Source organism: Salmo salar, chromosome ssa13 (assembly GCF_905237065.1).
Source record: "Salmo salar chromosome ssa13, Ssal_v3.1, whole genome shotgun sequence".
NCBI classification, from domain to species: domain Eukaryota; kingdom Metazoa; phylum Chordata; class Actinopteri; order Salmoniformes; family Salmonidae; genus Salmo; species Salmo salar.
The window spans coordinates 66899578-66927397 of NC_059454.1; the positions used below are offsets into that span (position 1 = coordinate 66899578).

Consider the following 27820-nt stretch of genomic DNA (forward strand, 5'->3'; position numbering starts at 1 on the left):
TCCTCCAAATCATGACCCGCCAATCCGTACTGCTTCTTAACACACTGCTCGCTTAACCCGGAAGCCAGCCGCACCAATGTGTCGGAGGAAACATCGTTCGACTTATGCCCGAAGTCAGCTTGAAGGTGCCTGGCACGCCACAAGGAGTTGCTAGAGGGTGATGAGCCAAGGAAAGCCTCCTGGTCAAATCCTCCCCTAATCCCAGATGGTGCTGGGCCAATTGTGCGCCACCCTATGGGGCTACACAGCCGGCTGTGTAGTGGCGCCTTAGCACTGCAATGCAGTGCCTTAGACTGCTACTCCTCTCGGGAGGCCCACATAGATGGATTTTTTAAGAATAAACATTGTAAATGTCTCATTAAATCAGTACAGGTTAGGCCTATCTCAGTCAGTCAAGAGTAGCCAAGTAGTTTTCAGACATTTTCAGACAACATGACACAGATGACAGGTCACACAACAGATAGAGCCATTTACACCACACGCTATAGATCTGACATCACAATATGAAGGTCCACCATGCCCAAACAATCTTATTCATTTGGATCTAAAAGGGGAAATGTATCCTAGATCAGCACTCATACTCTAAGAAGCTTTGTGAATACAGGCCCAGATATGATGGGACAGCCAGTCAGAGGGTACTTGGTTCTCAGTAGAAAGAAAAAGCAACACACTGCTACCATCTCCTGGAAGCTGTGAAGCACTACAGGCTTGGGCACCTGCTGGTTAGAGGAAGGCCCTGTTTGAATACATCCTTCCTTCCATCCTTTTGCCCTTCCTTGAAGTAATCACTGATCTAACATCAATGGCTTATCACCAATCTAACATCAAGATTTCCACTACATTAATTCCACCAATTCACATAAGCTCAAGGGAGGAAGGATGCATGTTATGAGTATTTGAACAAGGCCCATACCTGAATAGGAAAGGATCCCAATCTTCCTATTGGTTGCTCTAGCACCAATATCACCAAACTTATGGGTTAGTATATGCTGACAGACCATGTGCTGATAGACCATGCTGCCTTTTGACATGGTTTACTTCCCAAATGGTACCGTATTCCCTATAGTTCACTACTTTTGACTAGAGCCTGGCATAGGGTCTGCCGCGGTGCAGCACTGCTGGATGGAGAGCAATTTAGGTTTAAGTGCCTTGCTCAAGGGCTCAATGGCATTGGTTTGTACCTGGGATCAGATACCACAACCTGGCCTCAAGGCAATTCGTAGGATTTGGGATGTACATTCGTATCCCTTCATTTAGTATAATATGTTACCTTACGTTATGAATGGAATAGTGGTGGTAAAATATTATACAAATACTTCTTACCCAATCCATTATACAATATCATACTTTCGTTTCTGTCTTAAGTAAAGATGCAGTCCGGGATTTTAAGCACTTACAAATTCTTGTATGAATTGGAATTAGTAACATATCATAAGAATTGCAAAAAGAAATGTGCAGGAGGTAACATACGAAATGGATAACGTGGTACACAATTGTGCACAATTTTCAATGAACCGTTTTGACTCGTGAGCACTACTTTCAAAACTACTGGCTGAAATTATACAAAATCACTGGAGCATCATTTTAAGTAACCAGACCATTAATCCATTCGTAATTTAACATAACATATCATACTAAATGGAGGGATACACATTTACGCAACATATCCTATGTCTGTTTAATGTGGTCAGGCTGGACATCAGCACCCCTGCTGCTATCAGTTCAATTCCCTTTTTTTTTTTTTTTTAATCGCCTGGCCCTTGGCTAGAACCAGCAACCGTTGCCACCCTCCTTATGACATACAGACATATTCCCATCCTGTGTCTTTGGTAGATTTGAGGGAGGGCACTTGAGTGATCACTGCTCATTACAAGACACTAATCAGTAACCTAAGGTATAAACAACTGTAGAGTTACCAAATTATGGTAGCTTTCCCAAAACCCTGGTTGGAGGAATTTTGCAACTCTTGACTGAGAGAGGGTTATCTGTTAGATCCTATCCTTCTCTGGGACAGCTGAACATGCCCCACTGCACCCCCACTCACCCCCCTAAATCACAACAATAAATACTGAATATTTAGCCTACTCAGCCAGTGCATGAGTGCACAAATTAAAATATCAACATTGCTTTTACATAGGCCGCTTGACTCTTATAATCGTGTGCTTACACATTGTTCCATAGTCTACTCACAACTGTGATAGGCTTGATGGTATAACACATATAATATGTTTTCTTTATATGATTTAGATGTGCAAACATTCGAATCCCCTCACTTCTCAATTAAACACGGTAAAACTATGTTTAATATCAGGCTATAGGCTACACATAAGGCTTAGTTCTGATTTGATCTGCAGCTACACAGTTGTAACTAGCCTAGTTCAAGTCTACAATGCTGTCTGTCCAATTGACTAAACCTTTTTGGAATAATATATTCACATGAATCTTCATATCATAAGAAAATTAGCCAGGCTACCGATTTCATTCGATTTTGACGTATATTGGTCTTTCTGTAGCCTACAAGAATCCCAATTTGTGCACCAGCTCTGGTGTGCTGTCTTTGAATGGGAGAAGACTGTAATTGATGGGTGAATTGGAAAGCGTGGCGGGGTGAGTTGTTTGTTTATCTATCTAAATACGGATTTAGGCTATAGCTAACCACTACTGTGTATAAGAAATATTGAAAATGCGTCAGTGATTTAAACACAGACTTTCCATCTTCCGTTTTGGGTAGGTTTATTTTACGCTCAACTTTACGCTCGTAAGTGCGTTTTCGGTCGGTGGATGTGTCAGTCAGCGTCTCTGACGCGAGAAGTGGCGCATCGCAGCCATCAGGACTATCGGGTTATGAACAATTCGGTGTTTTTCATGCAAGATACCCTCTGTTGTCCCGCGGATTAATGCGATCGTCGTCGGTTGCATGCTGGAAAGCGATGGGGAATTGATAGATAAAACAGTTGCCTATTATTATGATAAACGGAGACGCTCCTCCCAACGCCGTATATTTGTTGTATATGCAGAAATGAGGCAGGGGGCGGAATGTCGCCGCAGAAACATTGGGTTTTGGCCAAACATCACACTGTTTCAGTCCATTATTGACGTTAAATCGTGGGTTTGCGTTGCTTTTGGTGCAAAATTACCGAATTGAGCGAATTTTGCCAGAGAAATGCAGCTTGCTTGAAGACACCCCAGATATCGGTTGGCTGCTGCCATGACAGGCAGAGGTCTCCTCTCGACCACGGCTTCGCCGGTTGGAGAATAAACAGGTTGATTGGGACGTGGTCTCAGCTGCTGAACTGCCGATGTCGGATGTTATTATTAGTGGAGCCTGATCCTGTAAATATAAACGCAAACATACAGTAATTCGGGAAAAACTCAGGGAAAATGTCTTCGCGTTCTGCATTACAGTCTGGAAACGACAGGGGCACGGACCATGTAAGTGCAATAATTATTCCCATAATTTGAGTGTCTATGCAGAAATTATACATCCTATGTAGAGTATAGAAATATGGTTCATAACTTGGGGCTTTGCATTCACCATATTTATTTGTAATGCATAGGCCTAATTATTATATGGTGTGCATTTGGTTGTTAAAAAAAGGAGCCTGGGTATGAGAGTGGGTGGAAATTTAGCATAGCAGATTATCTCAAAATGGGCCGTATCATTGAACGTCTAAACAGCAAAAGAGCTGATGGCTGTAGGCAAATCCATCCACATACGGTAACACTCCGTGGATATGCGCAGAAGCTCATACTAAGAACCGTCACCTCATATTATAGCTGTATAGATAGTGATGTCACTTATTGCCCGTGTATTCCCCTTGTGTGGTGAAACCTCGTTATGACTGGCATACTGTCGCACCTACAACCATTCGGAATAATAAAAACGAGAAAAAGTCTTTAAGATAACTGTTTTCAATTATTGCATACAATGTTGTGCAAAATTCTATCCATTGCTGGGTATAGCGGCACACTATCCAGAGCTATGGGTGTAACAGCGGAGCGCCATCTGCTAGGCTACAGCTTCAACTGTAGCCAGTAGCAGTAGGGCCTGCACAAGCAACAATGGGTGTGTGTGTGTGTGTGTGTGTGCGCATTATTTTTGTATCTCCATCTATCTATGAAGGCCTATCTAATATGCATAGCCTAATATGCACTTTGGGGGTTCCTCTTTAGATGTGATTCCATATATAGTGATTTCTCTGCTGAAATTATGTGTGTTTATCGAGGACCTGTCTGATGAAGCAATCTGTTATTATTCCCAGGCCCAAATCTGTGTGTGGAGACCATGACCGCATTACAAATGGCACCCTATTCACCATATAGTGCACTACTTTTGACCAGAGCCCAATGGGCTTCTTCACTGTATATACTGAACAAAAATATAAATGCAGTATGCAACAATTTCAATGATTTTACGGAGTTACAGTTCACATAAGGAAATAAGTCAGTTCAAATACATAAATTAGGCCCTAATCTATGGATTTCACATGACTGAGCAAGGTGCCATGGGTGGGCCTGGCTCCAAGTGGGTGGGCCTATGCCCTTCCAGGCCCACCCATGGCTGCGCCCCTGCTGAGAATGAGTTTTTCCCCCACAAAAGGGCTTTATTACAGACAGAAATACTCCTCAGTTTCATCAGTTGTATGGTTGGCTGGTCTCAGACAATCCCTCAGCTGAAGAAGCCAGATGTGGAGGTCCTGGGCTGGCGTGATTACACGTGGTCTGGGTTGTGAGGCCGGTTGGACGAACTGTCAAATTCTCTAAAATGATGCTGGAGGTGGCTTATGGTAGAGAAATTAACATTACATTCTCTGGCAACATCTCTGGTGGACATTCCTGCAGTCAGCATGCCAATTGTGCACTCCCTCAAAATTTGAGACATCTGTGGCATTGTGTTTTGTTACAAAACTGCACATTTTAGAGTGGCCTTTTATTGTCCCCAGCACAAGGTGCACCTGTGTAATGATCGTGCTGTTTAACCAGCTACTTGATATGCCACACCTGCCCTGTGGATGGATTATCTTGGCAAAGGAGAAATGCTCATTAACAGGGATGTAAAAAAAATGTGTGTACAACATTTGAGCGAGAGAAGCTTTTTGTGCAAATGGAAAACTTCTGAGATCTTTTATTACAGCTCATGAAACATGGGACCAACACTTTACATGTTGCATTTATATTTTTGTTCAGTATAGTTAACTACTTTTGACCAGATTTTCCCTATTCAAAGGTAGTGCACTATAAAGGGAATATTGTGCCAGTTGGAGCACACTCCATATCCCCTCTTCCTCTACTCTCACCAATCACCACCCCTCTGATGTTCCTTCATCTCAGTCCAGTTGGGAATGGTGAGGCAGGGGAATTATACAACCCCCAACCCCCAAAACATTGTAGAATAATAGTAAAGACATCAAACATATACAGTGCATTCTGAAAGTATTCAGACCCCTTGACTTTTTCCACATTTTGTTACGTTAGAGCTGTATTCTAAAATGGATTAAATAAAACACGTCTTTAGCAATTTACATACAATACCCCATAATGACAAAGTGAATACAGGTCTTTTGAAATTTTAGCAAATTTATAAAAAAAAAAACAGAAATACCTTAACTTATGTATTCAGACCCTTTGCTATGAAACTTGAAATTGAGCTCAGGTGCATCCTGTTTCCATTGATCATCCTTGATGTTTCTACAACTTGATTGGAGTTCTCCTGTGGTAAATTAAATTGATTGGACATGATTTGGAAAGGCACGCACCTGTCTAGATAAGGTCCCACAGTTGACAGTGTATGTCAGAGCAAAAACCAAGCCATGGGGTTGAAGGAATTGTCCATAGAGCACGGAGACAGGATTGTGTCGAGGCACAGATCTGGGGAAGACTACCAAAACATTTGTGCAGCAAGAACACAGTGGCCTCCATCATTCTTAAATGGAAGAAGTTTGGAAACACCAAGACTCTATCTAGAGCTGGTCATACGGCCAAGCTGAGCAATCGGGGGAGAAGAGCCTTGGTCAGGGAGGTGACCAAGAACCCAATGGTCACTCAGATAGAGCTCTAGAGTTCCTCTGTGGAGATGGGAGAACCTTCCAGAAGGACAACCATCTCTGCAGCACTCCACCAATCAGGTCTTCATGCTAGAGTGGCCAGAAGAAAGCCACTCCTCAGTAAAAGGCACATGACAGCCCACTTGGAGTTTGCCAAAAGGCACCTAAAGACCCTCAGACCATGAGAAACAAGATTCTCTGGTCTGATGAAACCAATATTGAACTCTTTGGCCTGAATGCCAAGAGTCACGTCTGGAGGAAGCCTGGCACCATCCCTACGTTGAAGCATGGGGGTGGCCGCATCATCATGCTGTGGGGATGTTTTTCTGCGGCAGGGATTAGGAACTGGTCAGGACCGAGGAAAAGATGAACAGAAGGAAGTACAGAGAGATCCTTGATGAAAACCTGCTCCAGAGCTCACAGGACCTCAGACTGGGGTCGAAGGTTCACCTTCCAACAGGACAACAACCCCAAGCACACAGCCAAGACAATGCAGGAGTGGCTTCGGGACAAGTCTCTGAATGTTCTTGATTGGCCCAGCCAGAGCCCGGACATAAACCTGATTGAACATCTCTGGAGAGACCCGCAACACTCCCCATCCAACCAGACGGAGGTTTAGAGGATCTGCAGAGAATAATTGGAGAAACTCCCCAAGTACAGGTATGCCAAGCTTGTTGCATCATCCCCAAGAAGACTCAAGGCTGTCATCGCTGCCACAGGTGCTTCAACAAAGTACTGAGTAAAGGGTCTGAATACTTATGTAAATGTCATATTTCAGATTTCTTTTGTTTATACATTTGCTAAAATGTCCAAAAACCTGTTTTTGCTTTGTCATTATAAGGCTATAACCTAACAAAATGTGGAAAAAGTCAAGGAGTCTGAATACTTTCCGAAGGCACTGTACATCAGTCCGAAATCTCCAAGAAGATTAACTCTATCATCCTGTGTGCATCCAGTACATAGTTTTCTCCTCATTTTATCTTTCCTTGATTCCTTGCTTTCTCTCTCCTCACTTGCTCAAACCGCGTTGGAGGAGATGATCCGAGGTCCCTCCCCTCTGCTCTTCTCTTCCAATGTGTTTTGAGAAGGAGGCGAGGAGAGAGGGCACTGTTTTACATTCTGGGGGTTGGTGAATAAGGGGTTGGGAAAGGATGGTGGGGAAGGCAGAGAGAAGGAGGACATGCTAAGGGGATGGAAGTTACGCCTCAGGGCTCGAGACTGGCCAGGGACCACTGTGCCTGCATCTACTTTCTTTCTCTCTCTCTCTCTCGTTCTGTCTCTCTCTCTTTCTCTGTGTTGCTCTCTCTCTCCCTTCCTGCCTCTCTCTCTCTTTCTCTCACTCTCTTCATTTTTCTCTGTCCTTTCTCTGGTATCTCATTCCCTCTGTTTTGGGCCCTGCTTCTGTTTGGTCACATGACAAGGAGCTGCATCCGACTAAAACACATTTATCTATGTTCCTGTAAAAAAAACACACCGTTTTTTTTTTTCATCTTACGCTTTGCTGCCTACCTAACTGAAAATTAGCCATAACTCAAGCTTTGGACTGAATCTTCACAGCACCTAGGTCGAAAGCTATTGGGTTCTGGAATGGAGCACCTACCAGCATGTGATGCATACCAGACCTGGGTTCAAATTCTATTTTGAAATTATTTTAAATACTTTAGCTGTGCTTGATTGAGCTTACCTCTTGCAATGGAACCAACGCAGTCTAAAGCAAACGCTCAAACCCTGGTTTTATGAAAACTAGCTCAGTACATTTTTTACATTTACATTTTAGTCATTTAGCAGACGCTCTTATCCAGTGCGACTTACAGTAGTGAATACATACATTTCATTTCATGCATTTTTTTACATGTTTTTTTTTTCTTCTTCTTTCTTTGTACTGGGCTCATGCGACTAATCACCTCATACAGTTAGTTGTACCTTTGTCCCAGTTATCAGAGAGATCAGACAAGATATTCTATGAATAGTAGTATTTGTCATGACATATTCATATGTTCACCTGGAAATGAATGATCTCATGTATTTCTATACACCAAGCTATACTAGGGCCATGATCAATAGCCAAACAGTGTGGAACATTCCACAACATTATGCCCTGTTGAACGCAACCCAGGCATGATGATGTCCAAATCAACAATAATATAAAAAATTTGAATATAATTTCAGTGAAGAACTATGGCGTACCAGCAGTCCTGGGTGTTGCTTTCAGGGCCTTAACCCCCTGCCTATGAGCAAATAGATCTAGGGAAAACACTGATGTGACATTATCTTAGTTAGATCAGTTTACTCTCAGTAATATCCTGCTATATTAGAGAGCCAAAGCCACCATGCTATAATGGCAGACCAGTCCAGTAGTGTACAGTGGTACCTTAAACACCACCATTCCGAGCTGAGCCAAGCCAAACTGTACTGGCCTGGTTACACATCCACCATAGTTAGTTGCTGAAACCGTGCTGGAAGGGGCCATATGAAAATACAATTCCTTTAATCCGAGCCAGCTCAGTAGTGTGGCTCAGGACAGCAATTGGTACAGTAGTGTAAAAGAGCAATTGGCCTCTGAGTTGGTCTTGTATCATTTCACCCCACTAGGCTGAGCCGAGCTGTACTGGGATGGCCTTGTTATGCATCTACCATAGTTGGTGGAACCGTACTGGAGAAGGCAACGTGAAAAGAAAATATCAGAGCCTGCTATGTATGGTTCGGTTCGGAACGCTATTTTGAAAAGGGTCTTGGAGTTCCCAGGCTTTGTATGATAGTGGTAATGGGGGCGCTGGTGGTGACCCCCTCTCCCCTCTCCCCTCTCTCCTCTCCCCCCAGCATGTGTCACTAGCCGCCAGTCGCTCAGACAAGGGCACCAGCCTGTCCAGCCGCTCACTGGGCGCCCGCTGTAGGAACTCCATCGCCTCCTGCTCTGACGAGACTCCGCACATCGGCAACTACCGCCTGCTTAAGACCATCGGCAAGGGCAACTTTGCCAAGGTCAAGCTGGCCCGCCATATCCTGACGGGCAAGGAGGTGAGGTTGGGGCATGGGGAGGGTGGTTGTGGTGGGTTGTTGGGTAAGGGATATGATGCAGAGGAAGGGTAGTTGTCTTAGAAAGCAGAAATATAATGCAATAGTGTCCATTTCTATGGTGGTGGGTTACAGTTAGAGCATGGATGGATGCATGGGGCCCAATCCCAAATTGACCTCTAGACCCAGCATAGCTGGAAGCTTCACCATATTGGTTATACCAAGCACATTCTCTCAGATCTCCACAAGTGCATAGGGTGTAAAGTCTAGGGGTTGATTTGGGATGGGGCTGTTTTAGTGATTGGGTGGGGGGGCTTGGGATATAGGGTAGAGAGATGAGACTTGGGCAGGGATAGGGGTAGAGTGAGTGGTGGGGGTAGGAAGTGGATGGAGGGGGATCTGTAGTTGTTGTTCTTCTTTATTCAGATGGATCCCCATTAGCTTTGGCCTAAGCGACCCCTTGTCTTCCTGGGGTCAATGATAAGAGTATAGATGGGTGCAATGCTAAAATAGAGGGTTGGGAGGAATAGGGATGGGCTTGACTGGAATGGGGAACTAAAGAAGTGGGACATTGGTTCTGGGGCGTCTGGCCATGGATAGGAAAATAATGAATGTGAATAGGGATATTCATTGTCATACTTGAAGCTTGTTGGAGAAAGCTATGTTTTACTATTGGGTTGTTTCCATCTTCTCATTGTGCTTTTTTTGTAAAATGTTGTAAAAGGTTCTCATGTCTCCTCCAGGTTGCAATAAAAATAATTGACAAAACTCAGTTGAATCCAACCAGCCTACAAAAGGTGAGTCTTGGCAATTTACCTTTTTTTAATCAGTGTTTTATCTGTCACAGTGGACATGACCTTAATAAATGCTTATTGAACACTTAATAAATGCATAATAAACTCCCTCCTTACCCCAACACACTATCACAGCTTAATGTGAAATAGACACAAATGACTTATTCAAAAATTCGTGACAGGCACACGAAAAAGTCCACCTTTTAGTGTGTATCACATGATTTTCATCACAACGCATTTTGTGTGTATTATAGGATTTTCTTTCTTCATAACGCATTCATGTACATTACACAAATTCAAACATTTTTATGTAAGCTAGGCTAGCTAGGTGGCTAACGTTAGCTTGGCAAGGGGTTAGAGGTTAAGGGTTTAGGTTTAGGAGTTAGGTTAAAGGATTTTAAGGTTATGTTTAGGGGAAGGGTTAGCTAACATACTAAGAGGTTGCAAATTAGCTCAAAAGTAATAATGAGTTGCAAAGTAGCTAATTTGTTCAAATTCTAAAGTTATCCAGATTCGAACACACAACCTTTGGGTTGCTAAATGTTCACGTTATATGCCCACCCATCCTTCCCGACCAACCTCCCTCCTATTGTTTCTGTCTTAAGTAACCTACTGTCTTTATCTGTGATTGAAATGCATTGTGTACTGCACACAAAAAAATATACTTTTTCTAATAAGCAAATTGTGTCTATTTCACAATAATCTGTTATACTGAGTTGCCTTACCTGGCTACCCTGGTGTCCCGTTTCGAGAGAGAAGTTGTCCCCGAAAATGTCCCAGATTAGCCATCAGAAAGATAAACGCAACTTTAAAGTGAACTTGAGGCTTATATTTTAATTATCAAACACTGTATATAATCAGATTTGCATCTAAAAATGATGTCTATGCCTGTACCAAACCCGTTTGCTCTTGTGGCATTGTAACCACCACATGAACAACCATGACCATAAAGTTCATCCAACAGCATAGGCTACCAAACTTGGGTGATTCTAAAATTACTAGATAGGCTAAGATCAAGAAAACTGTGGAGGGGTCATCCATTTCTGTGTTATAATTAATACAAGGATTTGAAAGTAGATATTGCCTCATTTTGGTATATGGATATTGGAACAGAGCCTTGGACCAAAAAAAAGGGTGTAGGTGGTAACTTGGCGAGGCATTAGTTGCGGTCAGCACGCCTAAGAATTCTATATCCAGGAAAAACCCTGGACTCATCACATGCAAGTCTCTTGATCATCCAACTACCTCACTTACAATGCTGTATTTTAATTTACATTAGTTCAATATTTCACAGGTCACTCACAATGAGGCAGCATTTAACATGCAACACAAACGTGCACTACTCAGAGTAAAGAGAAAAACAGAAAATGCATTGACATAAAGACATATACAGTGCATTCGGGAAGTATTCTGACCCCTTGACTTTTTCCACATTTTGTTAGCTAACAGCCTTATTCTAAAATGGATTAAATCGTTTTTTCCCCTCATCAATCTACACACAATACCCCATAATGACAAAGAAAAAACAGGTTTGTAGAAATGTTTGCACATTTATATATATTTTTTTTACAGAAATAGTACATTTACACAAGTATTCAGACCCTTTACTCAGTACTTTGTTGAAGCACCTTTGGCAGCGATTACTGCATCGAGTCTTCTTGGGTATGACGCTACAAGCTTGACACACCTGTATTTGGGGAGTTTCTCCCATTCTTCTCTGCAGATCCTCTCAAGCTCTGTCAGGTTGGACGGGGAGCATCGCTTTACAGCTATTTTCAGGTCTCCCCAGAGATATTCGATCGGGTTCAAGTCTGGGCTCTGGCTACGCCACTCAAGGACATTCAGAGCCTTTTACTAAGGAGTGGCTTCCCTCTGGCCACTCTACCATAAAGGCCTGATTGGTGGAATGCTGCAGAGATGGTTGTCCTTCTGGAAGGTTCTACCATCTCCACAGAGGAATTCTTGCCACAGAGGAACTCTTGAACCATCAGGTTCTCGGTCATCTGCTCGGTTTGGCTGGGTGACCAGCTCTAGGAAGAGTCTTGGTTGTTCCAAACATCTTCCATTTAAGAATGATGGAGGCCATTGTGTTCTTTGGGACCTTCAATGCTGCAGACAATTTTTGCTACCCTTCCCCAAATCTGTGCCTCAACACAATCCTGTCTTGAATCTCTACGGACAATTCCTTCGACCTCATGGGTTGGTTTTTGACCTGACATGCATTGTCAACTGTGGGACCTTATATAGACAGGTGTAGGTTCATGCTCTACAACATTCGCAGAGTACGACCCTGCCTTACACAGGAAGTGGCGCAGGTCCTAATCCAGGCACTTGTCATCTCCCGTCTGGATTACTGCAACTCGCTGTTGGCTGGGCTCCCTGCCTGTGCCATTAAACCCCTACAACTCATCCAGAACGCCGCAGCCCGTCTGGTGTTCAACCTTCCCAAGTTCTCTCACGTCACCCCGCTCCTCCGCACACTCCACTGGCTTCCAGTTGAAGCTCGCACCTGCTACAAGACCATGGTGCTTGCCTACGGAGCTGTGAGGGGAACGGCACCTCCGTACCTTCAGGCTCTGATCAGTCCCTACTCCCAAACAAGGGCACTGTGTTCATCCACCTCTGGCCTGCTGGCCCCCCTACCTTTGCGGAAGCACAGTTCCCGTTCAGCCCAGTCAAAACTGTTCGCTGCTCTGGCACCCCAATGATGGAACAAGCTCCCTCACGACGCCAGGACAGCGGAGTCAATCACCACCTTCCGTAGACACCTGAAACCCCACCTCTTTAAGGAATACCTGGGATAGGATAAAGTAATCCTTCTACCCCCCCCCCCTCCCCACCCCCCCAAAAAAGAAGGGAAAAAATATATATAGATGTACTATTATAAAGTGGTTGTTCCACTGGATATCATAAGGTGTATGCCAATGTGTAAGTCGCTCTGGATAAGAGCGTCTGCTAAATGAAGTAAATGTAAATATGTGTGCCTTTTCCAAATCATGTCCAGTCAATTGAATTTACCACAGGTGGACTCCAGTCAAGTTGTAGAAATATCTCAAGGATGATCAATGGAAACAAGATGCACCTGAGATAAATTTCAAGTCTCATAGCAAAGGGTCTGAATACATATGTAAATAAGATATTTAAGTTTTAAAAAAATTGAAATTAGCAAACATTTCTAAAAAACTGTTTTCACTTTGCCGTTATGGGGTATTGTGTGTAGATTGATGAGGATTTTTATCTATTTAATCAATTTCAGAATAAGGCTGTAACGTAACAACATTTGGAAAAGTAAAGGGGACTGAATACTTTTTCTGCACATGGTAACATTGACTCATAACCCCCGTCATGCATTAGTCAGAGGTCCGGGCTGCTCTGTAGATGGGCTCAGAGCATGTATATGCTCTCTCTCTCTCTCTCTCTCGCTCTCTCTCTCTCTCTCTCCCCCTTCCCCTCTCTCTACCCTCCTGGCTCTGTGGCGGCACACATGAACTCTGCCGCCGGGGGGCATGAAGTGAACAGACCGGAAAGGGCCAATCAAGGATGAAATAATTGTTCATAATGGTGCTGTGTGTATGTGGGGAAGATGGTGTTGGACTGGGAGAACGTCTGTTACGTTCAGCTTCACATCATGATTTTGGTTGACTATGGGACCATCTCATATGTGGGTTAATGACATAGACATGAGTCAGTTACAGGATCTGAGTTTCTATGAGCTCCTAGTGTCATCATAGTGGGTTTGATTCCTGCTGGGGCCACCCATACTGAAATGTCTGCACGCATGACTGTAAGTCACTTTGGATAAAAAATATTTTTCTAAATGGCATACAGTCCTCACCATACTGTATGTATTTAGGCAGTGAAGCAATTTTTTATTATTTTGTCTCTATACTCCAGCATTTTGGATTTGAGATGAAAATATAATTTTGTAGCTCTGAGTTTCTACTTTTATCCAATGTATAAAACACCATTCAAAATTCATGAGACCGAATCGAGCCAGTCGGTCACAATTTACAGTATGTTGCAGTAAAAAGTTTCAGAGTATGTTAATATTGATAATACCTAAAATTACTGTATTACATACAGTTTTCCATTATAGAGTATTATAGTTGAATATTTGGCCCCATGTTTTCGTGTACTTTACTACTTTGTAGTATTTACTGTAGTATACAGTAAACTGTATACTGTAGTATTTACAGTTAACTATAGTATAAATGTGGTAAAGTAAATATGTAGTGTATACTATAGTAATTCATTTAGTGTTTTTGCTGATTGTAGTATTTACTGTAATTTTTTTCAGATTGTAGTATTTACTCTAGTGTTTTTGTGGATTTACTGTAGTATTTATATGGAAGCCCTGAAGCCCAAGGCAAAAAATAAAATTAGACTCAATGGAATTATCTTGTCCGAAATAACTTAGTATCTCGTTCAAATGACTTAGTATCTCGTTTGATAGACTAAGTATAATAAAATCATAATAAAAAATGTGTTCAAACAAGATGCTAAGTCATTCAAAGGAGACACTAAGTCGTTCGAACGACTTAATTGTTATATTGTCTAATTAGGCCTAATTTGTTATACAGCACCAGTTGTGCTTGTCAGACTGTTGCTGCAGCCGTTCATTCACGGATTCCATCCATTGATATGATTATTCATCGACAGTTCTTTAATAGGGCTGCTTTTGAATGCCAAAGTATGTAGATCTCACGGTTTAACCAATTTGACTTCAGATCCTGATGTTTATCCATGTTTCTCCAAACATCAATTTTGAGGGTGGTTTCATGACCTGCACTTTTTGTACATAGTCCTCCCATTTTAGGGGACCAAAAGTATTGGGACAAATTCACTTATGTGTATTAAAGTAGTAAAAAGTTAAGTATTTGTTCACATATTCATAGAATGCAATGACTACATGAAGCTTGTGACTCTACAAATGTTGGATGCATTTGCTGTTTGTTTTGGTTGTGTTTCAGTTTATTTTGTGCCCAATAGAAATGAATTGTAAATAGTGTTGTGTCATTTTGGAGTCCCTTTTATTGTAAATAAGAATACAATATGTTTCTTAACACTTCGACAAGTAATGTGGATGCTACCATGATTACGGATAATCCTGAATAAATCGTGAATAATGATGAGTGAGAAAGTTGGAGACATACAAATATCATACCCCCAAGACATGCTAACCTCTCACCATTACAATAACAGGGGAGGTTAGCATTTTTGGGGGGTATGATATTTGTATGTATCATTTCAAATCCAAAATGCTGGATTACAGAGCCAAAACAACGTAATTATGCAGTCAACTCATCCCCCTTCCATCTGGTCAGCCAGTCATCGGTCCATCCAGTCGGCCAGTCATCCTTCCATCTAGTCATCCAGCCACCCAGTCACAACCAGTCAACCCGTCATCCTTCCTTTCAGTCAATTATCAAGTCCACAGCATCTGCCAAACAGTATCACTTCTCTCGAGACCGGCAAGGGACCACTGTGCCTGCATCTCTCTCTCTCTCTTAGTGTCTAGTTCGAACAACTTAGTATCTCGTTTGAGTAATTTGCACAAACTTTTGTCTTTACATTAACTAACATATTCCTCTCAATTGTACATTTTGTCAGCCATTCGACAGAAAGTCTGTGGTTTTGTCTGTTAGAACGTATCAGACGTACCAATGGTCGTTGGATAGGGAAATGTTCTTTTAGAATGTTTTTTTTTCTCGAAGTACCACCCGGTGATTCTTGGTCGAGGTTACTAGAATAGATACTTTAGAGGTATCCATAGTGGTGAGAGGAAATTGTTTTTCTCTCTCCTTCGGTCGAGTTTCCTAGGCTAACCGTATTTAAACAGACTGAATGTTCCTGTGTAGTCTTTTTCACTCGAGAGTTTGAGGTTCTTACCATTTCCTGGTATTGTAGTCTTTAAACCATTTCACAGACATGTAGCCACCGCTTCACGCTGTCTGGTCTATATTTAAATTGCCAACCATTCCAACATGTAGCTACAGCGCCTGGCTCTCTGGTCTAATGTACTTCTTGTCAGAAGTGGGTTTTATGCACTTTGGGAAAAGTGGGCATTCCATGACGCCGACATAACATCTGTGCTCACGTGGGTGTGGCCAATGACTTGGTTAAGACTTCATATGAAAAACAATTATCTCATTTAGAAGGCTAACATCACATTACATCTTCTCACAAATGGTTTCATATTTAATCATATCAGCTCCCCAACATTTGGATGTGAATCTGATCACTGGGAAATATACACATTCAGAGATACAGTTATGTTCTTATACTGTACTTCATGGGATCCCAAAACCAACTGATCTGACATAACTGTTCTTTAAGTGCCCACGGACCACTCCAACCGTTTGGACAAAGATAAATATTGTTTCATTCCCCAATCAGTTGATGTTGGAGTATTGGCAGGGGAGGACTCCCTTTGTTCTACAGAGGTTCTCTCCCTCAATATTGCATGACAAGGAAGAGAAAGTTTCTATAAGGTATTTACGACCGGTCATAAAACTGTTGGGGGAAGGGGGGGGGGGGGGGATTTGGTGCCTACAGTGAGGGGGAAAAAAGTATTTGCTCCCCTGCTGATTTTGTACGTTTGCCCACTGACAAAGAAATGATCAGTCTATAATTTTAATGGTAGGTTAATTTGAAAAGTATGCACCCACCACTTTTCCGTTTTCATAATTTTTTTATATTTTTTTGAAAGTTATTTATTTCATTTCACCAGTTTGGACTATTTTGTGTATGTCCATTACATGAAATCCAAATAAAAATCAATTTTAAATTACAGTTTGTAATGCAACAAAATAGGAAAAACACCAAGGGGGATGAATACTTTTGCAAGGCACTGTAGTTTTACTCTATTTTGTTGATAGTCACAAACAGGGATCGAACCTGGGAGCTTTTGAGTGTTATCCATGGAATTAATCACTGTGTCACTGGGAAGGAACTAATACAAATATACATCTGTGTACACCTTTATTCTGACTTCCAGGTTGTGCTCTATCTTTGCAAAAGAGAGGATAACTAAATCTACCAATCTTCTTTATATACTGTAATGTTGGGATGTTTTGACTTATTTTCCCTACAAACTTGATTTCAGAAATCATGTGAAATTATTGACTGGCAGTTTACAGTGAGGTATACATAGATGTGCATAATGTACTAAGACATATAGCCATAGGGTCATAATTTAAGGATTTCAGTACAAAGGGAAATCCACTTTTAAAAGAATTGGATCCTGGTGGCGCTGCTGACTACGTAGCCTACAGGGCTTGAAGATGGCAGATTGCAAGTTCAAATCTACTTGATTACCATTTCTTAAAAAAAGCTATAGTTATGTTTGGACAATGCCCTAATAAAATATAATGGTCAGAAGATTGAAGTGAGGGCCTCCCGAGTGGCACAGCGGTCTAAGGCACTGCATCACAGTGCTTGAGGCGTCACTACAGACGTCACTACAAACCCAAGTTCAATCCCAGCCGCGACCTGGAGACCCATGAGGCTGCGTACATTTGGCCCAGCATCGGAGGGTTTGGACAGCCTGGATGTCCTTGTCCCATCCCACTCTAGCGACTCCTTGTGGCGGGCTGGGCGCATGCATGCTGACTTCGGTCGCCAGATGTACGGTGTGTCCTCCGACACGTTGGTGCGGCTGGCTTCCGGGTTAAGCGAACAGTGTGTCAAGAAGCAGCGCGGCTTGGCAGGGTCGTGTTTCAGAGGACGCATTGGCTCTCGACATTCGCCTCTCCCGAATCCGTACGGGTGTTGCAGCGATGGGACAAGACTGTAACTACCAATTCGGATAGCATAAAAAAAGAAGATTGAAATTACATTTGTATAAAAGTTTGGTAACTTCATATAATGTTGCATTACACATCAATATTATTACACAAACTTACTGGATTGTTTGTTGTTATAGGTGTTATTAGTAATTTCTCCATCCCCATTAGCTGAATATTGCAGGAATGTTTTGTTTTTTTAACAACTCCAACATTTTATTGCGGAAGTATGTTCAGGGAACGTTATTAGAACCATCATGTCATAATGTCACACTATTAACTTTATGAGACCATTGTAGGAATAATCCCTGCTTGTTGTTATGGGTGTTTGAATAACATATCCATCAACATTAGCAGAATGTTCCTGTAACCACTTATATTGCTCCCGCATTTTGTTGCGGCAGTATGTATAAAGAACATTGCCGGAACATTGTGAAAACAACATTCTTTGAATGGGATTTTATCATCCTAATGATAAAAACTAGAACTTAATGAGAATCTTAGGTAATTTTCTGGGAATGTTCCCGGTTTGCTGTGTAGATACAGAAAGTGCTTTTCGTGACTTAATGGTAAAACCGATATGAAAATACCCTCAAATAAAAAGTGGTCTCCTTATAATTTGATCTCAAATCCAAAATGCTATAATGAGTAAAGTTCTAAAATAAAAAAAAACATGTAGCTTCACTCTCCATATGGTGAGGAATGTATTATGTTATACATGTAATCTATGAGGCTTTAAATTATGATTCCTACCGTCTTATAACTTTTGGACCTATTCCCTTTCGTTTTGATCTCTTGTAAATTTTATCTCTTTGAGGACATACAGTATAGGATCATTCAAATTGATGATCTTTTGTCTGGCCACAGGTTCTAATTCATGGCTACTATGTCTTTCCCTTGAGTTGCAATGTTCTTGCCTGGATGGCATGTCTTACCAGGATCTGTGATCATATGCAGGCCTATGCCTTCATTCATAAATCCTCCTCAGTTCTCTCGCTTATCTTCAATTGGGCGGCTGTACGAGGGAGGACACTGATTGGGTGGCTGCATGAGACCAAACAATGTGTTTTGGGGCCATTGTCAGAGAAAACACTTGCTATCTATCGGATTGGGCCTAGATTGCCAAAAGAGGGCCGGGATTGGGTAGGGACAGGGGAGAGCGCTCTACAATTGACCAGCGATGATAGCAGGTTACTTTACATACCCGTGGTCTAGAGAAAATCCTCAATACAGAAAACATGAAAGAGCCTGTATTAGCATAATCTGGCCTGTTATGCATGAAGGAGGAAGGGGTGGAGGGATAGAGAGAGTTGGGGTGAGGTAAAGAGTCAGAGGAGAGAGAGGGGGTGAGAGTGAGTGACACGTTATGTTAGTGTTAATGCCATCTAGAGGTGGTCAGAACTGTGTCAATTGAATTACTTGCACTAATAAGCCTTGTCTCACAAGATGGGTATACAACTGACCAAATCAAATATATCTGTAAATTCACCCTTTATACTGTTTGTTAATAGTATATCAGTGACAGTAGATCAGATGGGAGATTGTGGTAGCGATTGGGCTGGGGCGTGTCTGGTCAGTGGAATTCTGGGATTTCTGGACAACGACGACGAGACACATCAGCGTATCCCGTGATTCCCAATGGCACAGCTGGAGAAGCAGGGTCGCTATGGCAACAGTGACGTTGGGCATCGCTAGAGGAGAAACCGAGAAAATAAGGGATTGAATGAAGAAGGAGGAAACGGGGAGAGAGAGACATATAGAAAGGAAAGAGGATAGAAAAGCTTATCATGCTATCTTCTTTCTGATTCTGACTTGATGATGTGGGGGAGTTACTGCTGATTTGGAATGATGGTCTTTATGTTAAGGAGCCTTAATGTTATTGTGAGCCAGATGAGCCAAACGGATGGTTCAAATTTATGACAAAGTGTAGACCTACAGCAAATGTTAAAAAAACAAATTGTACACATTGCTATAACATCTACTATCAATTCAAGACCCCATATTAATATACTGCTCCAAAAAATCAAGGGAACACTTAAACAACACATCCTAGATCTGAATGAAAGAAATAATCTTATTAAATACTTTTTTCTTTGCATAGTTGAATGTGCTGACAACAAAATCACACAAAATAATCAATGGAAATCCAATTTATCAACCCATGGAGGTCTGGATTTGGAGTCGCACTCAAAATTAAAGTGGAAAACCACACTACAGGCTGATCCAACTTTGATGTAATGTCCTTAAAACAAGTCAAAATGAGGCTCAGTAGTGTGTGTGGCCTCCACGTGCCTGTATGACATCCCTACAATGCCTGGGCATGCTCCTGATGAGGTGGCGTATGGTCTCCTGAGGGATCTCCTCCCAGACCTGGACTAAAGCATCCACCAACTCCTGGACAGTCTGTGGTGCAACGTGGCGTTGGTGGATGGAGCGAGACATGATGTCCCAGATGTGCTCAATTGGATTCAGGTCTGGGGAACGGGCGGGCCAGTCCATAGCATCAATGCCTTCCTCTTGCAGGAACTGCTGACACACTCCAGCCACATGAGGTCTATCATTGTCTTGCATTAGGAGGAACCCAGTGCCAACCGCACCAGCATATGGTCTCACAAGGGGTCTGAGGATCTCATCTCGGTACCTAATGGCAGTCAGGCTACCTCTGGCGAGCACATGGAGGGCTGTGCGGCCCCCCAAAGAAATGCCACCCCACACCATGACTGACCCACCGCCAAACCGGTCATGCTGGAGGATGTTGCAGGCAGCAGAACGTTCTCCACGGCGTCTCCAGACTCTGTCACGTCTGTCACATGCTCAGTGTGAACCTGCTTTCATCTGTGAAGAGCACAGGGCGCCAGTGGCGAATTTGCCAAACGTCCTGCACGGTGTTGGTCTGTAAGCACAGCCCCCACCTGTGGACGTCGGGCCCTCATACCACCCTCATGGAGTCCGTTTCTGACCGTTTGAGCAGACACATGCACATTTGTGGCCTGCTGGAGGTCATTTTGCAGGGCTCTGGCAGTGCTTCTCCTGCTCCTCCTTGCACAAAGGCGGAGGTAGCGGTCTTGCTGCTGGGTTGTTGCACTCCTACGGCCTCCTCCACGTCTCCTGATGTACTGGCCTGTCTCCTGGTAGCGCCTCCATGCTCTGGACACTACGCTGACAGACACAGCAAACCTTCTTGCTACAGCTCGCATTGATGTGCCATCCTGGATGAGCTGCACTACCTGAGCCACTTGTGTGGGTTGTAGACTCCGTCTCATGCTACCACTAGAGTGAAAGCACCGCCAGCATTCAAAAGTGACCAAAACATCAGCCAGGAAGCATAGGAACTGAGAAGTGGTCTGTGGTCCCCACCTGCAGAACCACTCCTTTATTGGGGGTGTCTTGCTAATTGCCTATAATTTCCACCTGTTGTCTATTCCATTTGCACAACAGCATGTGAAATTTATTGTCAATCAGTGTTGCTTCCTAAGTGGACAGTTTGATTTCACAGAAGTGTGATTGACTTGGAGTTACATTGTGTTGTTTAAGTGTTCCCTTTATTTTTTTGAGCAGTGTATATTATTTGTATTCTATTCACTTCTAACACACCTCCTTCTGCCTTTCGCAGCTCTTTCGAGAGGTTCGGATAATGAAAGGTTTAAATCATCCGAACATAGGTAAGGGCCTACATTTAAGGATCTGTTATACAGTGCATTTGGAAAGTATTCAGACCCCTTGACTTTTTCCACATTTTGTGATGTTACAGCCTTATTCTGAAATTGATTAAATTAATTTGTCAATCTACACACAATACCTCATAACGACAAAGCGAAAATGAGTTTTGAGACATCTTTGCAAATGTATTAAAAATCACAAACAGAAGTACCTTATTTACATAAGTATTCAGACCCTTTGCTATGAGACTCGAAATGGAGCTCAGGTAGATCCTGTTTCCATTGATCATCCTTAAGATGTTTCTACAACTTGACTTGAGTCCACCTGTGCTAAATTAAATGGATTGGACATGATTTGGAAAGGCACACACCTGTCTATATAAAGGTCCCACAGTTGACAGTGCATGTCAGAGCAAAAACCAAGCCATGAGGTCAAAGGAATTGTCAGAGACAGCTCAGAGACAGGATTGTGTCGAGGCACAGATCTTGGGTAGGGTACCAAAACATTTCTGCAGCATTGAAGGTCCCCAAGAACACAGTGGCCTCCATCATTCTTAAATGGAACCACCAAGATTCTTCCTAGAGCTGGCCACCTGTCCAAACTGAGCAATCGGGGGAGAAGGGCCTTGATCAAGGGGGTAACCAAGAACCCGATGGTCACTCTGACAGAGCCCCAGAGTTGCTCTGTGGAGATGGGAGAACCTTCCAGAAGGACAACCATCTCTGTAGCACTCCACCAATCAGGCCTTTATGGTAGAGTGGCCAGACAGAAGCCACTCCTCAGTTAAAGGCACATGACATACCCAAGAAGACTATAGGCTGTAATCGCTGCCAAAGGTGCTTCAACAAAGTACTGAGTAAAGGGTCTGAATACTTATGTAAATGTGATATTTCTGTTTTTTTCTTTTTTATAAATTTGCAAACATTTCTAAAAACCTGTTTTTGCTTTGTCATTATGGGGTATTGTTTGTAGATTGATTAGGAAAGAAAACAATTTCATCAATTTAGAATAAGGCTGTAATGTAACAAAATGTGGAAAAAGTCAAGGGGCCTGAATACTTTCCGAATGCACTGTATGTAAGTATGTGTGTGTTTATGCGTGCTTGCGTGTGGGTGTGTGTGCATGTGTGTGTTTGTTTATGTTGATATGTTGCAGTTATTGCTCCTGGCACCTGCTACCATACCCCGTTCAAAGGCACTTAAATATTTTTGTCTTGCCCATTCACCCTCTGAATGGCACACATGCACAATCCATGTCTTAATTGTCTCAAGGCTTAAAAAATCCTACTTTAACCTGTCTCCACCCCTTCATCTGCACTGATTGAAGTGTTTTTTAACAAGTCACATCAATAAGTGATCATAGCTTTCATCTGGATTCAGCTGGTCAGTTTATGTCATGGAAAAAGCAGGTGATCTTAATGTTTGTATACTCAGTGTAATCACATGTAGTCTAAATGGCCCATTCCTGTCTCATCTACCCAGTCGGCAGGCTTTTGTCTAAGCCTCTCACTGTGTTTAATAGACTGATACACTACACTACTTGCACATAAAGTAGCTAGCTACAGTAGGCCCAGGGTTGGGGATAGAGGGCCCAGGGTTGGGTTGGCAAGGGCGGTAGGGAACAGGATTTTCTAAAGATAAAAAAAAAAAAAAATGCCATTAGACTAGACCGGCGTCATGCCCCACCGTATTTAGCAGGCCGAGACAGAGATTTGTGGTTTTTAACGATAGGGGATTTTATTAATTTATTATTTTTAATCTGATTTGATTTGTGCCTACTACAGTGCAGCTGTTCGAGGTGATTGAGACGGATAAGACCCTTTATCTAATCATGGAGTATGCCAGTGGAGGTGGGTGCATCTGCCTTCCTGTCTGTTTCAATAGACCTAGCTACTGTCTCTCCGTAATGGCTGATTAGCTTGTGTTTGATTAACAGGGGGAAAAGTATAAATAAACCAATGGAGATTACTCAAAATCACAACCTAATGCAATGGTTGTACATTACGTACTCCTACTGTATGTGTATGTAAACATAACATAATGTTGCATATTTTACCTTTGGTGTTCTATGAAATTATATTATAAATGTAGGGGGGAGTGTGGTAATAGGCTTATAGTTTAGGACTGGGGTTTTAGTGGCCAGGGACAATTTTTCTACCAGCATGAAATGTCATTAGGATAAAATATAGGAGGCAGCAGGCCACAGCCCCACAGTCTCTGTCATGACAACATTACTGTTAGGCCTTTGATATTAGCTACTGGAAACATATTAGTTTAATAACTGTTAATGATGGTTGGAAATACAGAATATTCTAAGAGTACAATACGAGTACAGTACGAGTATAATATGGAGCCAGCAAATTGTTTAAGCAAGATTGAGTGTACATTATAATGCATTGAAACATATTTTGTCACATATCTCCTTCATCATCATGTTGACGACTCTGCTTTTTTTCAGGTGAAGTGTTTGACTACCTCGTATCTCATGGGAGAATGAAGGAGATTGAAGCTAGAGCCAAATTTCGGCAGGTATGACGACCGCTGTGCCTCACACACCTGCATGCTGTCTATACTGCACATCTGTCTGTCTGTTTGTCTGTCTATCTGTCTTTGTCTAGTTGACTGGCTGGCTGGCCGCTAAACTTTCTATCTGTGTCTGTCTGTCCATCTCTGTCTTGTCTGTCTGCCTCTGTTTTTCTTTCTTCCTTTTCCATTTGTCTGTCTGTCTGTCTGTCTGTCTGTCTGTCTGTCTGTCTGTCTGTCTGTCTGTCTGTCTGTCTGTCTGTCTGTCGTTGAAGTTGGAAGTTTACATACACCTTAGCCAAACACATTTAAACTCAGTTTTTCACAATTCCTGACATTTAATCCTAGTAAAAATTCCCTGTCTTAATTCAGTTAGGATCACCACTTTATTTTAAGAATGTGAAATGTGAGAAAAATAGTAGAGAGAATGATTGATTTATTTCAGCTTTTATTTCATTCATCACATTCCCAGTGGGTCAGACGCTTACATACACTCAATTAGTATTTGGTAGCATTGCCTTTAAATTGTTTAACTTGGGTCAAACGTTTCGGGTAGCCTTCCACAAGCTTCCCACAGTAAGTTGGTTGAATTTTGGCCCATTCCACCTGACAAGCTGGTGTAACTGAGTCAGGTTTGTAGGCCTCCTTGCTCGCACACGCTTTTCAGTTCTGCCCACAAATTTTCTATAGGATTGAGGTCAGGGCTTTGTGATGGCCACTCTAATACCTTGACTTTGATGTCCTTAAGCCATTTTGCCACAACTTTGGAAGTATGCTTGCGGTCACTGTCCATTTGGAAGACCCATTTGCGACCAAGCTTTAACTTCCTGACTGATGTCTTGAGATGTTGCTTCAATATATCCACATAATTTACTTCCTCATGATGCGATCTATTTTGTGAAGTGCACCAGTCCCTCCTGCAGCAAAGCACCCCCCACAACATGATGCTGCCACCCCCGTGCTTCACGGTTGGGATGGTGTTCTTCGGTTTGCAAGCCTCCCCCTTTTTCCTCCAAACATAACGATGGTCGTTATGTCCAAACAGTTCTATTTTTCAATCAGTTCTATAAGGATGAACCAGACTTGTGGAGGTCTACAATTTTTTTTCTGAGGTCTTGGCTGATTTCTTTTGATTTTCCCATGATGTCAAGCAAAGAGGCACTGAGTTTGAAGGTAGGCCTTGAAATACATCCACAGGTACACCTCCAATTGACTGAAATAATGTCAATTAGCACATCAAAAGCTTCTAAAACCATGACATAATTTTCTGTTTAAAGGGACATGCAACATAGTGTATGCACATTTCTGACCCACTGAAATTGTGATACAGTGAATTATAACTGAAATAATCTGTCTGTAAACAATTGTTGGAAAAATTACTTGTGTCATGCACAAAGTAGATGTCCTAACCGACTTGCTACAACTATAGTTTGTTAACAAGAAATTTGTGGAGTGGTTGAAAAACGAGTTTTAACGGCTCCAACCTAAGTGTATGTAAACTTCTGACTCCAACTGTATGTCTGTGTGTCTGGTTGTCTGTCTATTTGTCTGTCTGTCCGTCTGTCTGCTAACCTGTCTCTCTGTCCTCCAGATCGTGTCTGCTGTCCACTACTGCCACATGAAGAACATTGTCCACCGAGACTTGAAGGTAAGAATGCAGACATTTTATAGAGCTTGATTGAATAGTAATATACATTTTAGTCTTTTGTGACTCACCACCTAGAAGCTTGTAAACTTACTTTTGAGAAATGGCCTTTGAATGTTTTGGTATCTAGTGAAGAGCTCTTCTTTGTCTACACCCATTCAGCACCGTTCACACCCTCTTAAGTTTTAGCCCCACCCATCTTGTTTAGCTCTTGGTGCGTTCAAAGCGCACACTTGAAGCTCTGGTCGATTATTTGTTTACCTCTGGATAACTTGAAAACAGCCTAACCAGCTCTGCTGGCAACAATTTTGTTACGCTTTTTTGCAGATGTTTACTGATGTTTACTGATATGTAGCTAGCTAGCTAGCTAGCTAGGTAAACAATGAACCTAGCTAGGTAAACAACGTGTAAGATCACACACGTCACGTAACGTTAGCCAACGAGTCAGCCAGCCAGCTAAAGTTAGCTAGTTAAACAACAATGAACATAGTGCCAAATCATGTCATTACTACCCTGCATGAATATGTTGGGAGCTAACCAATCAGGTTCAATGTTAGCTAGCTAACATTAGTCTCTAACTAGAAAAGCAAACGGTTCTGGGATATGAATAATAACGTCTGCTAGCTAGGGAGCCAGCCAGCTAACGTTAACAGTACACTTTAGCTTGAAATGAAACCACTTTCTGTCAAAATTAGAAACGTGCAATATCTGAAAATGTAGCTAGCTAACGCTAGACTACCTTACCTGTGTACATCATCATACATGATGGACGCATCTTCCTGTCATGGATACCAAGCCACGGTTGCCCTTAGTTTGAAGATGTTATCCAGAGGCAAGGGTTTTCTCCATCTCTTTAGCTATCATAATCTAATTCCACTCATTTCAAAACTTGATCCTTCAGAAAGTGGAGAGCAACACATATGCAGCTCCACTACACAATACATTTTTTTAAAAGCTGTGTTCGACAGGATTACCAACACAGACTGACCAGCTCAAATAGACAGACGCCTTATATATGGCAGACCAATCCGAACTCCTCTCTCGGCACGTCCAGCCTGCTCACATCTTATCCAGAGCTACTTACAGTTAGTGCATTAATCTTAAAATGGCTAGGTGGGACAAACACATATCTAGTGGCGAAAGTTAAAACTGCCAAAAATGCACAGTCAAACAGGAGAATAATTATTGCAAAGGAAATAAAAAAGGTTTTAATAGAGGCATGCTAAGACAAAATAAACGTGAGTGTGTAAACAATAACACATGAGTGCAGCAAATTAAGACATTTATTAAAATGAGGGAAGTGAATGTTAAACAAATAACTATTCAAATGAGGAAAAGCTTTGCACATTAAGGAAATAGATGCCTGGCTCAACTAGAAGTGTGTCTCTAATAAGCGACTGTTGTGTTCATTGATTTAAGCAAATACACGCCCGGGCTATTAATTGAAGTATTACAGGTATTGTGATTATTATTGGATAATTACATCCTTGAACATAAACACAGACAGACGGAATGTGAGTCACTTCTTCTCCCAGTGTTCCTGGTGTACTTATCTATAATATATCCTATAGCCTAAAATCCTATATGACATGCTCTCTTTCTCCCCCTCCATCTCCTCCCTCCATCCCTCTCCTCCATGCCTTCTTCCACCCCTCCCTCCTTCTCTTCCTCCCCTCACCCTACCCCCTCCCTATCCTCCCTCCATCCCTTCTCCAGGCCGAGAATCTCCTGCTGGACGCCAACGCCAACATCAAGATCGCCGACTTCGGCTTCAGCAACGAGTTCACGCTGGGCAACAAGCTGGACACGTTCTGTGGCTCTCCACCCTACGCCGCCCCGGAACTGTTCCAGGGGAAGAAGTACGACGGGCCCGAGGTGGATGTCTGGAGCCTGGGGGTCATACTGTACACGCTGGTGTCAGGGTCACTGCCCTTCGACGGGCAGAACCTCAAGGTATGTGTTTGTTAGAGGTGGACGTCTGGAGTCAGAGGAGACATACTGTATACGCTGGTCAGCGGCTCACTGCCCTTCGGCGTGTGTGGGGAGAGGTGGAGGCAGTGTTTCTGTGTGGCTGGTAATCCGAATGCTTCATAGGTTATAGCGTTGTGCAGAGTGCATTGAGTGCACAATGGGTGTCTTATTTCTACTGTACTGTATGTCTGTGATGGTATGTGTCTGTGTTGGCCTGTTTGATGTGTGTTTGACAATTTCTGTTTTCATATGTATTTGGTGTGCTTGACAACACATGTTTGGTGTGTGCTTGACGACTTGTTTTTGGTGTGTGCTTGCAATGTGTTTTTGATCTGTGGTTGACAGTGTAGGTTTAGTGTGTGTTCGTCGTGTGCTTAAAAACGTG

General features: G+C 42.5%; 1 protein-coding gene across 4 annotated transcripts in view; it reads left to right on the forward strand.

Annotated features, from left to right (window-relative positions):
• Positions 1-988: 988 nt before the first annotated feature.
• LOC106567625 (MAP/microtubule affinity-regulating kinase 4) overlaps positions 989-27820 on the forward strand; it is a 43462-nt gene continuing 16630 nt past the window's right edge. For 2 of the 4 annotated variants that reach the window (XM_014137128.2, XM_014137129.2), the window contains exons 1-8: positions 989-3432; positions 8865-9062; positions 9803-9856; positions 21251-21299; positions 23081-23146; positions 23755-23825; positions 25411-25467; positions 27181-27417. In XM_014137128.2, the coding sequence (XP_013992603.1) occupies positions 3382-3432; positions 8865-9062; positions 9803-9856; positions 21251-21299; positions 23081-23146; positions 23755-23825; positions 25411-25467; positions 27181-27417 (783 nt within the window). In that variant the 5' untranslated portion in view covers positions 989-3381. The remainder of the gene's footprint in view (positions 3433-8864; positions 9063-9802; positions 9857-21250; positions 21300-23080; positions 23147-23754; positions 23826-25410; positions 25468-27180; positions 27418-27820) is intronic. The other 2 variants (XM_014137130.2, XM_014137131.2) reach the window with 2 other exon arrangements.